Source organism: Microcaecilia unicolor, chromosome 2 (assembly GCF_901765095.1).
Source record: "Microcaecilia unicolor chromosome 2, aMicUni1.1, whole genome shotgun sequence".
NCBI lineage: Eukaryota > Metazoa > Chordata > Amphibia > Gymnophiona > Siphonopidae > Microcaecilia > Microcaecilia unicolor.
Window position 1 is genome coordinate 226,773,091 of NC_044032.1, and position 14,532 is coordinate 226,787,622.

At 40.3% G+C, this 14,532-nt stretch overlaps 1 protein-coding gene across 1 annotated transcript in view; it reads left to right on the top strand.

The window, feature by feature from the left end:
* The window catches only part of MUSK (muscle associated receptor tyrosine kinase), a 223,407-nt gene that overhangs the window by 188,801 nt on the left and 20,074 nt on the right, over positions 1-14,532 (top strand). The window contains 2 exon segments of the mRNA XM_030193747.1: positions 4,239-4,425; positions 10,308-10,499. Of these exon segments, the coding sequence (XP_030049607.1) occupies positions 4,239-4,425; positions 10,308-10,499 (379 nt within the window).

Below are 14,532 nucleotides of genomic sequence, written 5' to 3' on the forward strand. Positions count from 1 at the left end.
GAAGTAGGGGGTTGTACCAACTGCAGGCAGTCCTTCAACACTGAGAAAAAGGTCATCTTCCTTAAAATCAAGATCCAAGAAAAAGCCCAGAAGGAGGGAAGGGAATATTCCCACTTTTACCACTGGCCTTCCTCAAATTTGGCTCTGAAGGTAGTTGACCCTGAGCATCCAGGGGAGGCACTGAAGGCACAACACCAATCTTTGTTGGTGTAGAATCTATTACATTCACCCTTGCAAAAGGCTTGATCCAGAGGTGAGTTCAGCCTTCCTACTCAAGTCTCATCTGCAACAGTCTCTGAGACTGATGGCATTTTGTCATCACTACTTTTGAGTACCCAAGAAGACCTTTTCTTTTCCTTCTGAAAGCTCTCCTGCTTTGGCCTCCCCAATCTTCGAGAAGGAGATGACCCTCAAGGCCCTCTACTGACACCTCAGGCAGACAGAAGTGTCATCTATAAGCAGGGCTTTTTTTTTACCAAGCCACGAAAAGGTGCCCAAACTGACCAGATGACCTCCCCTTACTCCCCCAGTGGTCACTAACCCCCCTCCCACCCTCAAAAAAAATTATTAAAAATATTTTTTGCCAGCCTCTATGCCAGCCTCAAATGTCATACTCAGGTCATTGCAGCAGTATGCAGGTCCCTGGAAGGAGCAGTCTCACATTCAAGTTTGAGTGCTAAAGATATCAGCATATTTTAAATGGATAACGTATCTGTTTAAATTCTTTCCTCCTGTTTCCTCCAAATGCTGCCCTCGACATAACCTTTTTACCCCGTTTCTAGAATGCCTCAATTCCACCCCAATTTAAAATGAGTAATTTTGGCCACACAGCAGTTTATATGGCACAAAGATATGAGTGTAAGTGGCATCATGTTTTTTTTTAAAGTACTTATATTATTGGCATGTACTTCTGATCACATGCATGCTACTCAATATTGGGCCCACAATTAGTCTAATAAAGAAGCACCACTTTATACATTTTTGCATCAATTTTGAATAGCAGCAGTAATCTGCATTTTTACAAATTCCAGCCATAGTGATTTGTATATTCTGCACTGCTCTACGAATAGGCAATTTGGTCCTGAATACATATATAAGGCTTTTGTCGCCACTGGCCATTTGCAGACCAGTACTATTCACTTGTAAATATATAGCTAAGCAGTTTAATTTAGAGTGGCCTTTTTCCTGGCCTAACTTAAACTGCTTAGTTACATGGATATTTGCCCAATATGATCACTATCCCCTGGATTCTCTATAGCGTGCCTAGAGATCCATGCCAAAATGCAGGTGGATTCTATAACAACACACGTAACTTAATTGGCTTAACAAGCTAATTAACATTGATAAGAGCACTTAACAAGCAATAATGAGCACCAATTGGCAATAGTTAGAATTTACGTGCACAACTCACTCAGCGTATTCTGTAACGCACTGTGCCTAACTTCTAATGCACACAAATAAAAAGGGGCATGGATATGGATGGGAAAATGGGCATTCTGCACCTAAATCTACATGCCACAATTTACACCCCTTTTGAGTTACACGCTATAAAATTTGCATGCAGATCTTTATAGAATAGCACTTAGTAAGATGTGGATGTAAATCTAAATTGTTGCCAATTAATGCCAATAATTGATTGTTAGTGCCCAATTAGTGCCTTTATGGCTCCTTTTACTAAGCTGCGTAGGCACCTAGTGCGCCAAACGCACACCAAATTGCAGTTACCACCCAGTTACCATGTGGTCCTTGCAGTAATTAAAATTTTAGCACACGTCCGCTGCGCATGTCCCAAAAATATTTTCTATTTTCTGATGCGCGGCAGCTACGCACGTAGACCATTACCGTTCATTTACCCCGTGAAGACCTTATTGCCAAGTCAATGGCTTGCAGTAACAGGTCTCAGATCCAAAATGTACGTGTGGCAATTTTCATTTTGCAACAGTAAAGGGGTGGAAAGGACCCAAAATCAAATGATCAGTCAACCACACAGGGGTAAGATGCTCCAAATTTTTGCATTTGTTCAGGCAGCACGTTACACAAAAAGCTTGCCAAGATATCTAAATGCTCCATCAATCAATCAATATATTACTGAACACCAATAGATTGACCCCTGAAGAAGGCTGTTCTAGCCGAAACACGGACCGTGTTGAGTCTGAATAAAGGGTTCTTTTGGAGCATCTTACCCCTGTGTGGTTGACTGATCATTTGATTTTGGGTCCTTTCCACCCCTTTACTGTTGTGTTCCGTTACTGTGGAGAGTGTGAACCCCATTTGTTTCTTTGAATTTTCATTTTGCTGCATGTCCGTTTTTGGTAAAAATTTAAAAAAGGCATTTTTGTAGGTGCGCTAAAAAATAATTCTATGCACGCCCAAAACATGTGTCTATTGCAGGCCAATTTTTCAGCGCAACTTAGTAAAGGACCCCTTAATTGGTTAAGTACCAATTATTGGCACTGATTGGCTTGTTAATTAAGTTGTGCGCGTAATTTGGCCTTGTGTGCACACAACTTAATTTGCCATATATAGAATTTGGGAGTATGTGTCCTTAATAGAATAGCGCTTAGGAGATATAGAGGGGCATAATCTAAAGGGTCGCCCAAGTTTTGTTGAGGACATCCTCGCAAAACGTCCTGATGGAGGGGTGGGGAACCTGTATTATCGAAACAAGATGGACATCCATCTTTCATTTCGATAATACGGTCGTGGACGCCCAAGTCTTGAAATTTAGGTCATCCTTAGAGATGGTCATCCCTAGACTTGGTTGTTTCTGATTTTCGGCGATAATGGAAACCAAGGACGCCCATCTCAGAAACGACCAAATGCAAGCCCTTTGGTCATGGGAGGAGTCAGCATTTCTAGTGCACTAGTCCCCCTCACATGCCAGGACACCAACCGGGCACCCTAGGGGGCACTGTAGTGGACTTCATAAAATGCTCCCAGGAACATAGCTCCCTTACCTTGTGTGCTGAGCCCCCCAACCCCCCCCCCCCCCAAAACCCACTACCCACAACTGTACACCACTACCATAGCCCTTACAGGTGAAGGAGGGCACCTAGATGTAGGTACAGTGGGTTTGTGGTGGGTTTTGGAGGGCTCGCTATTTCGTCCACAAACGTAACAGGTAGAGAGGGGAATGGGCCTGGGTCCGCCTGCCTGAAGTGCACTGCACCCACTAAAACTGCTCCAGGGACCTGCATACTGCTGTGATGGACCTGAGTATGACATCTGAGGCGGGCAAAAAATATTTTTAAAGATGTTTTTTGGGGGTGGGAGGAAGTTAGTGACCACTGGGGGTGTAAGGGAAGGTCATCTCCGATTCTCTCCGGTGGTCATCTGGTCATTTCGGCCATCTTTTTGTGCCTTGATCGTAAGAAAAACAGGACCAGGTAAAGTCGTCCAAGTGCTCATCAGGGACGCCCTTTTTTTCCATTATGGGTCGAGGACGTCCAATTGTTAAGCATGCCCAAGTCCCGCCTTCGTTACACCTCCGATACACCCCCTTGAACTTTGGCTGTCCCTGTGGCGGAAAGCAGTTGGGGACGTCCAAAATCGGCTTTCAATTATACAGATTTGGACGACCCTGTGAGAAGGGCACCCATCTTCCGATTTGTGTCGAAAGATGGGCATCCTTCTCTTTTGAAAATGAGCCTGAAAGTGTGCCTAATATTAGGCACCAGCAATTACGCTTGCTACAAGTTGGTGTAAATGCTGCTGCCTAAATTAAGCGCAGTTCAGTCAAATTCTGTAATTATGTACATAAAATTTTGGAACACCCCAGAACACCCCAAAGTGCCCAAAGCCATGTCCCCCCAAATTTACATGCATTATAAAATATGATCTGCACGGAAATCCTAATTAAGGCCAATTAATGCCAATAATTGGTTGTTAGCCAATTTTTGGTGCTGATTGGCTTTTTAAGCAAGTAAGCTGCATCATGCACAGATCGGCTGTGCAAGCTGATTTGCAAACACAACATTAGTTGCTGTTTATAGAATCTGGGGGTAACTGTATTAATCCCTTTGAAAAATTTACCTGTTTGTTTATTGACCTTGATTTAAAGGTAAAGAAATTTTGCTTTCTCATTTTGGAGACTTTCCCCTTCATTTTTTTTTCAGCTGCTTTAATTTCAAAAAAAGTAGATGACAACAGATTTGGCTGTAGGATGCGTTAACCCTTATGTGGTACAGTCAATCCGTACAATAAGTATACCTCCTTACTCCCCCTTTTTCTTCCCATAGCCTCTTCTCTAGTGACAGCGAAAGCAAGTTTTGAGACTCCCAGTTCGCCTTCATCTTCTTCCTTCTCTCCAACTCACTCCATGACAATCATTATTTCCATCATCTCCAGCTTTGCTGTGTTAGCATTTCTCATAATTATGGCCATTGTTTGTTGCCGGAGACAAAAGAAGTGGAACAACATAAGCAGGTAAGGCTTACAATGTCTTGGATATCTGAAGGCTTAGCTATATATTATTATTATTAGCATTTGTATAGCGCTACCAGACGCACGCAGCTATATACTTAGCAGCTGAATATCGCTAGGTTATGAATAGCCGGTGGTGGTTACTGCCTTGTATGTATATTCAGTCCCCCTTCCTAGTTGTATAGAAGTGCTGAATATGCATAAGCTTTAAATGCAATGGCTTGCATTTATAAAAATTATATTGTTGTTTCTAAGATGGGTTTTGTAGGTTTGTCCAAACTCGTTTCCATAGGCTTCTTTTAATGGAGCCTGTGACCAAGTTTACAGTTAAATAAAGAACATACTTTTTTATGGGTTTATATCTCTCCATCAAGAATTTTTGAGCCCCTTGGATAATTTATGAGCAAGCTTGGAGTGTAAAGTGAAAAAGAAACAAAGATAACATTAGGTTCTAATAAAAAAGAATTATGTTTTTATACGTGGTTGGAGCACTGCCTATTTTACTGATGTTTTATCGTATATCATCAGCATGATGCAGTGGAAAGAGAAATATTTTAAAAAGCTATAGCATTCGTAGGGTTATTTTATATTGACTTAGTGCTTTTGTGTATTTCTTTTTCTCTTCTTCCTTTTCATCCAAGTGTGCTGAATTTTTTTTTTATTAGTTTCTTTTGAAAATGCAATCCCAAAAAAATTGAAAGAAATAACATCATGACCACATTAATGGGAAAAGAAGAGTAAATCAAACATAAGGAAATCATCTAGTACTTGAATTACTCTCCAAAAATTGCCCACCAAAACATTAAGGCCCAAAATCACTTCCCCCTATGAGGCTATTTCTTTATCAATCAAAAAACACTTAAGGGTCAAAGAAAGCATATTAACTATCTTGAGATTTAACTATGCACTTGCATTGCGACCACAAGAAAAGGAAGGCTCCAACACAACTATTTTTTAAATTGAAGGAATACTTACGAGAGAATAACATCCTAGGACATTTCTAGAAAAGGAGCTATGTCAAGGAAATCTATATGAGCTGCCTCTTCTGTCCCTCCAGCATCCTCTACTTGAGTTTTACCAATGTAGTAACAACTATATGCTGTCTATTAAAATGTTTTATTGTGTACCTTGTATTGTTGAATATTTTTACTTCTGTAATTGTCAGTTGCCTGTGTGTGACTTTTTTTTGTTGTATACCACCTTGAGTGAATTTTTTTCCAAAAAGGTAGTAAATACATCCTAATAAATAAATAAATAAATGTATATCTATTTCTTTTGCAATAATAGAACTTCCTTAAAGTATCTTCACAACAATATCTTTGGAGACAAGAGATGACAATCAGGAGAATTCAGTAAATACCATGTCTTAACTCTAAACATATGTTCTACGATTTTCAGTTGCCTATGAATTACCAAACTATATTTTACAGCTGATACAATAGCAGCTTGCAAATTTACACTGACTAATCCTGCTTTCAGAAGTAGAAAATGTACTTTTCATGTCTACTAATTTGTGCACAGTTTGCTGAGTAAAATCATACAACTAAGAAATGAGTCGCTGTTCGCTACTATCGAAGAAATGAAGGCTGTAAAAGATACTGGGGGGGGGGGGGGGGGGGGGGGGGGGGTTGGAGTACTGGAGCTGAGAGACCTGATAGTGCAGTTGTTGAACATCTTTTTAGCTGTGCTGGATTAATGACTCACAAACGCACTCGCATGAGTGATACTCATTTTCAAAAATTTAGTTATACTAAAAGCAAAGTGGATTGAATTGTTCAGCAGTAAAGTTATTGGGATTAAAACGTTAACAATAGTTGCATTCATTGTAGTTGTGGTACTTTTACTTTTTTACTCAGAAAGTATTATGCAATAACTTTTTTTTACTCTCACTTAAGTAAATTCTTTTATGTGCTTTTCACTGTACTTTTACTTAAGTATTAAAATATACATTTATTTTTTACTTTTACTTAAGTACTTTGAGCTAGTACTTTGAACAACACTACCATGCGCTAATGGCAACATTAGTGCATGGCCATTAATTGGGAAAATTGAAAATTGGCCATTTTCAGGCTGCAGTAAAAATGGCCTTAGTGCGCGGGATAGACTTGTGTAAGGGTGCGTTAAGGCTACATTTTACTGTAGCTTAGTAAAAGGACCCTTAAGTTTGTGCCCTTATAAAATAGACCCAAAATAGTCACCTACCTGGCCTCACAACCCCGGTGACCTGTAACATTGCCCTCTCTGGGGGTACTTCTATATGGAGCTGTTTAGATTTAGGCGTCAAGAACATGAATGGAAGTATTTTAGACATTTGCATGCACGAGTGGATACTTATGCTCATAAATTTCCTCTAATAGAATATCAAGTATTGGAAATATATGCATATTTTGCTAGTGAGCATGCTTATGGATGGAGCTTGGGCAGAATGTGGATAGAACACCCATGTACTCATATAGTGCTAGATTCTATATCATGCCTAAAAAAATACGTTTAGGCGTATTCTATAAATTACACCTAAATTTAGTCATATTTTATAGAATACGCCTACATTTCTACACAGTTTATAGAATATGCGGTGCACCCGTCCATGCAAGTAAATTTAGTCATGGGCAGTTACTCCAAGTAAGACTTGGTGTAATTGCCAATGCCTAAATTAGGCGCAGTCTGGCTGTATTGTATAACAATGCACATAGATTTTAGAAATGCCCATGACCTGCCGGTTCCATGCCCCCTTTTCAGCTATGTGACTTAGAAATTATGTGCATCACAATACAGAATAGTTTTTGTTACATTTGTACCCCGCGCTTTCCCACTCATGGCAGGCTCAATGCGGCTTACATGGGGCAATGAAGGTTTAAGTGACTTGCCCAGAGTCACAAGGAGCTTCCTGTACCTGAAGTGGGAATCAAACTCAGTTCCTCAGGACCAAAGTCCACCACCCTAACCACTAGGCCACTCCTGTGCATAAATTCTAATTAAAGCCGATTAATGTCAATAATGTTTTCTAAAGTTGGTGTATTCCTTTTTGGATTTGGTATGTTTAGCGCAAAACGTCCAAAGTCCGATTTAGGCGCACTATCGAAAATGCCCCTCAATGCATACCAGATTTCAGTAACACTGTGTCCTTAAGACAATAAACTATGTAACCTTATCTTTACTGGTACCAGGGTCTTGTACCTTTAAAGAATCAGTGAAGTCAATTTAGAGAGGAATAATCGAACGGCGCCAGCGAAATTGATGGCTGCCCATCTTCGGGCCTGGCGCCATAAGCGGGCGGAGCCAAGCGTATTTTCAAAATATGCTTGGTGCCGGCCAAATCACTTGCCGGATTTAGAATAGGATCGCCAGCAGATGGCCGGGTCCGATTTTCAGCCATAATGGAAACCGGACCTGGCCATCTCAAACCTGGCGAAATGCAAGGCATTTGGCCGTGGGAGGAGCCAGCATTTGTAGTGCACTGGTAAGTGTACTCTTACACATGTGGCAGCATTATGGTTAAGCCTGTAAGTGGCATAGTGCATAAATGCAAGGGGATCATTTACATGGGTGGAATATGGGGGGATGGGTGGTGTTTCCAGTTATGTGCACAACTTACAGAATACTGGAAGTTACATACTCCCTTGCTGCATTCATATGACTGCAGTTATGCCAGGTCTATGGCTGTTGTAATGGTGGGTGCATAAATGTTAGGTGCACCAATGTAGTGTTCTACAACAGAATCTGGGCACCTGGATGCTGTTAGAGAATAAGCTGTTAGCATGCAGCATTGGGGCATCTAAAAGGAGGCGCCCACTTATACAATTGCCCCTATCCATATAGAGCTGACTGGCAGCATTGTCCAGCTGAACTCTAACCATGAGTCTGGAATGTCCCTAATGTCACCTTCTCTTAACCCAATGTTTTTCAATGCAAGGCCTGAGGGCCAATGACAGCCCCCATAGACCTCTGGGGTAACCCCCATTGTCTTTCTGGGTTTTTTCTGCTACCCTGCTTCTACTCAGGCTCAGGACAAAAAATGGAAAGTGGATGGGGGAAATAGCTTCATGCCTGGAGGACAAGACATTTCTCAATAGAGAAAGGAGAATTCATTTGGAAATGCTCACAACCTTGAGGATACCCCACAATGAAGTTTGAAGGTGGGCTGGGGGAGATGGATGTCAATGACAAACCAGCTTGTGGCCCTCATGGGAAGATATTTGACGGTTCTCCTTCAGCTTATTAGAAACCAAAGTGGCCAAAGCTTAAAAATTCATGAGGATCCCTGGCTTAACCCGATTAGTTTATTTTGGTAACTCTCAAAGCTATCTTGACAAGTCTCTTAAATATTGACCGCCAAAGGTTTCAGTGCAAGAATGGTGATAAGAAGCTAAAGGACTCATGTAAGCATGAAGAGCCTTACTTTGGGTACGATCACTTACACCTGCTAAAGCCTGCTGTAAATGCTGGCATGCAACTCATGGTGGTTGTGCATGTAAATGACACTGTTCTATTACAGTGCTTCCCAAGTCCGTCCTTGAGTACCACTTTGCCAGTCAGCTTTTCAGGATATCTACAATGAATATGCAAATCAATCTCATGCATATTTATTGTGAATATCCTGAAAACCTGACTTTATTATCATATGCTACGAGAGAGGGTGCTGTGCATCTCAAGGGGGAGGGGAAGATATCTTAATGTTGAGTTTAGCAAATTAAATATTGTTAGCAATACATTTGATTATAAAAGATTGTCCCAAGATCCCATCATATGTGGTTGGCTTGATGGCAAATTGCCTTCCTGTGTTTAAACATGAATGTTTATAACCTCCCTTTTTCTGCTGTTTATTGACCAATTATTGTTGCGCTCAACTTTGGGTGACCTATATAGAATCCAGGGGAAGCTGTATATAGTTTATCATAAGATACTGACCAGCTTAACAGTACATATTATGTGGTGAATTCTATATGGCACGAAAAAAAACAGCCCCGAAAAAGGACTATTCTATAAACCGCACTTAAAGTTAGGCACGGTTTATAGAATAGCGCTTACTCCAGGGAATCGCAGCTAACTTTAGACACAGCCATTTGCACCAACTGAAACGTGGTGCAAATTTAGGAGCCTGAATTAGGCGCTTACCCCCCTCATTCTATAAGAGTGTGTGTAAATGTTAGGAACGCCCCCACTCCATTCATGAACCTTCCATTTCCGCACCCCATTTTTAAATTTGTGGGTAAAATTTAGGTGCAGATCTTTTGCATAAATGTAAAATTGTAAAATTCAATTAAATATAATTAGTGTCAATAATTGGGTGTTAACAAGCCAATTGTTGGCGCTAATTAGCTCAATATTCAATTAAATTGTGTGCGCAATTTTAGTGGCTTTTATAGAATTAGGGGGTATTTGTATGGTGTGCGCTGTCACTGTGGGCATGCACATGGGTGGAGTTTGATTGGACCAGGAGTAGTATCAGCTAATATGTAATGATTATGAAATATGGAGGCATATTATCAAAGCACTTACACTTACAAAGTTACCCATAGTAACCTTTGGAACTTTGTAAGTCTAAGTGCTTTAAAAATGAACAACATGGTAACTTAAACGCATACATGCAAAATGTAAACATTTTGTAAGTGATCACACCTTAATTCAAGGCACATTAGACGCCTACTTGTCCATATCAAATAGGCATGATTTAGGTTCATTAAAAAAGTTCTTTCATAAGGCTCCCTCTTATAAAATTGCCCTCCACATACCTAGGCCCATCTTCTTTGCTCATTTAAAGATTTTATTCTATACAATGTCATAAGAATGAGTCTTGCTCTTAGGAAATATGAGTACATAGAAACTTCCTATGACAAAGTGAGTGTGCATCATCATTGAAGCTTTATTTTTTAATTTATTTACAGGGAAACTGACCTGCCAGCACTCACAGCCCTTCCATCAGAGCTACTGTTGGACAGACTCCATCCTAACCCCATGTACCAGCGTGTGCCACTTCTCCTTAACACCAAGTTGCTCTCCCTAGAGTACCGAAGAAACAATATTGAATATGTGAGAGATATTGGGGAAGGAGCCTTTGGAAGGGTCTTTCAAGCAAGGTAGTGTTATTCATCTTTGAATTGCATTATAAAGTTGATTCACTGCCAGTGGATTTTACCTGTAGGAGGTAATTAGCAGTGAAATGTTTGGTTTTATTTTGCATTTCCGAAAAATAATTTTACTGAAAGTAATGTCGGGAAGGGGATGAACAAATTTGTATTAATAAATAAATATGTAAATGTACATAAAGAACAATCATATGCAACCTCATAAAAAGTAGCATGCAAAATATATCAATTTTAAAGAATTCATATACAATTCAAAGTAACATTTAGTGGCCTACTTACCAAAATATGGTAAAGTTTGGCAATTTTGAATGTAAGTTTATAGCAAACCTCCATAGTAACGTATGGGGGCATGATTGACATTTGGTGCAGACAGCCATAAAATAAATGTGTAAAGCAAAGTCTTTGGGTGGGGCCTCTTTTATCAAGCCGTGCTAGTGGTTCCCGCATGGCAATGCCGACGGCGTCCATTCAAAGTGAATGGGCTTTGTCAGCATTACCGCACTGGGAGCCGCTAGAGCAGCTTGATAAAAGAGGCCCTTTAATGATTGTTAGTGCCATGGTAGATAATGCAGAATCAGTTAACTATACCTTGCAAGGAAGGCATTCTCAGGGGTGGTGGTGCACATTATCCCCCGAATTCTATAAAAGTTGCCAAAAATTACATGTGCAAATTTGGGCATGTGCAGAATTTAATTGATTAACGAGCAATTACTGGCACTAATTAGTACTTATGTGTGCTAGGTGCAGGATCTGCACCTAAATTTTACACACAAGTAAAAAAAAAAGCTCCCACATATTATGACTTTTCTACTTTCACCATTTATTTCCATCAATGTTTTAAGCAATATCAAACTTTCAGACTTTACTTAGAACTTCTAAAACTTATCTGTGTCATATGTTGTAAGATTGGATCCACACCAAGATGAGCCATGTTTTGCCATGTTTCCTAGATTGAATCAAGTTGTGCAATGAAATATTAAAATTGATGGAGAAGTTTATGTACTGGATCATTCACTGAAACTTTTAGGTATTACCTTGGATCATAGATTTTTTTTCCTTTTAAAAAAGTCAGATAGGATTACTCCTTTTTTTGTGATTTTACTCTGGCTTCCAATAGAAGCTAGAATATTGTTTGAAATAAGCTGGTTTTTACAATTCTGCATGGTCTAGTAGCTAAGTTCATGATTCCTCTTGTTTGTAGACCAGTGGTTGGCCGATTCTATAATGCACAGAATACAATGGCATTGTCTTTCCCAAAAACTAAAGGGATTGTTTCTGAAAAAACCTAAGTGTTTACATCTTTATTTACATATCAAGCAGCTAGTGTATAGTCTATCCTTCCACAATATCTGCAGTAAATATGCAGTATTGATACTTTAAAAAAAAGTTTAAACCAATTCTATTCCGGGAAAATGTTTTGATGAAAAATGAGCTGTTAATTGTTTTTTATGAATGAATGAGTTATTAATTGTTTTATTATTATTATGTTGCATCCTAGATCTTTTATCTAGCATTTTTAATCATGTAATCCACTTTGAACTGCTTTGTCAGCTTTAACGGGCTATAAGTTAAATAACTAATTGTAACTTGCACCAGCAATCGAGCTGGTGTAAGTGATTGCTTGTAAGTGCTGGAGATATATGCATATGTTATAGTATTCTATAAGGTACAGCTATATATATGAACAACACCCACTCTCCACCTACACTCCACCCAATTGTATGCCCTCTTTGCAAATGTGCACTATGCAAGTTACGTACATATTTATAGAATGTAACATGCATGAAAATTTTAACACCGGTGTTATAGAACTGGCCCTTGATACCTGGCCACTCTGAACCGTCATTTATTTGATTCTTTATACACTTCTTTTCAATGGGCACAAGCAAAGCGGTTTACAAGGACTAAATATGACTAAGTGTTGCCAGTGCAAATCACCGTGAACCAGCCCAGCCAAGAAAAGCTTAAGAAAAATGGTGAGCTTTCAAGGTAGATTTAATATTTGGGTAGGACAATTCTACCCAAAGGGAAAGTGGAAGGAAGTTCCAGAATGAAGGAGCCAAGGAAAAGCATTTTCCTTGTTAAGTCAATTCGAGAGTGATAAACGGAGGGGTTGGCAAGTAGATCAAGAGAAAAATCTTAGTTGGGATATAATTAGAGATCAATGAGGTTAAGTAAGGATGTGACCTAGTATGAAGAGCTATGTAAGGTATGGTAAGGATTTAATGATAAATTCTATAAAAGATTGTCAGCCAATGGTGTTGATAGAAAAGAGGGGTAATTCAGTTGAAACGCTATTCATTGGTTAAAAGCCTGACAGAGGTGTTTTGGACCAACTGTAATCTTTTAAAGAAGAGCTGAACTGAAGCCCGCAAAAATGACAATGCAGTAATCTAGGCGAGACACAACCAAAGTATAAAGTAAAGTGGTGCAAGTATTTTCATCAAGGCAACTACAAAGAGACTGAATGAGGCGAAGGACATGAAAACAGGATCTCACAACTGAAATAACTTAGATATCAAAGGAGAGTTGGTAGTCCAGGTAGACATCTAAATAATAAAATAAATGAACAAGAGCTGCAGGCCTACTACACATGGTGGGGGCATATGAGAGACAAAGATGGTGGCCAGTGATCAGAGAAGCAATGATTTTGTCAGGATTGAGCATGAGATGGCGGGATTGAAGCCAGTCAGTGATCAAGTCAAGGCAGAGCTGAATTGGGTGTAAGCTCTGGGATATCAAAGTCCTGATAAGAAACTAGTTAAATATTATTAGTGTAGAAGTAGACAGAAACTGAGAGATCTTGAATGAGAGTAGCAAAAGGGCTGAGGAAAATGTTAAAGAGAAGAGGGGCCAGAATGGATCCCTGAGGCATGCCACAAGGGAGTGGATATAAGTGACCTGGAAGATGGAAAGGATACAGAGAGGGTGTAATGGTAAAGAAAAGAGGAGAACCAACTGAAGACAGTATGAGATACTGATGTCACTGAGTCTAGTCAAGAGCATATTGTTATTGATTAGGTTAAAACAAACAGGTTGATAGAAACAGCTCTTCTAGTGTCAAAAGCAGAGTGGAGGTCATAAAAACATAAGAACAGATCATCTAGCCCAGTATCCTGCTTCCAAAAGTGGCCAGGTCACAAGTGCCTGACAGAATCCCAGGGAACAAAAAACACTGTGACATATCACTAAGAAAAGAGGAAAAAGGACCTGGAGGCATCAGATGTCCGTCAGTGGCAAGGCTATTAGCAGGCTTATTTTTGAAAGAGAAGGACGCCCATCTTTCGACACAAATCAGAATATGGGCGTCCTTCTCATAGGGTCACCCAAATCAGCATACTCGAAAGCCGATTTTGGGCAGACTCAACTGCTTTCCATTGTGGGGACGACCAAAGTTCATAGGGGTGTGTCAGAGGCGTAGTGAAGGCGGGACTGGGGCGTGCCTAGCACACGGGCATCCTCAACCGATAATGGAAAAAAGAAGGGCATCCCTGACGAACACTTGGACGACTTTACTTGGTCCTTTTATTCTTACGACCAAGCCACAAAAATGTGCCCTAAATGACCAGATGACCACTGGAAGGAATTGGGGATGACCTCCCCTTACTCCCCCAGTGGTCACCAACCCCCTCCCACCCTCAAAAAAAATATTTTTTAAATATTTTTCCAGGCTCTATGCCAGCCTCAAATATCATACCCAGCTCCATGACAGCAGTATACAGGTCCCTGGAGCAGTTTTAGTGGGTGCAGTGCACTTCAGGCAGGCGTACCCAGGCCCATCCCCCCCTAACTGTTACACTTGTGGTGGTAAATGTGAGCCCTTCAAAACCCACCAGAAACCCACTGTACCCACATGTAGGTGCCCCCCTTCACCCATAAGGGCTATGGTAGTGGTGTACAGTTGTGGGTAGTGGGTTTTGGGGTGGGTGGGGGGCTCAGCACTCAAGGTAAGGGAGCTATGCACCTGGGAGCAATTTCTGAAGTTCACTGCAGTGCCTCCTAGGGTGCCCGGTTGATGTCTTGG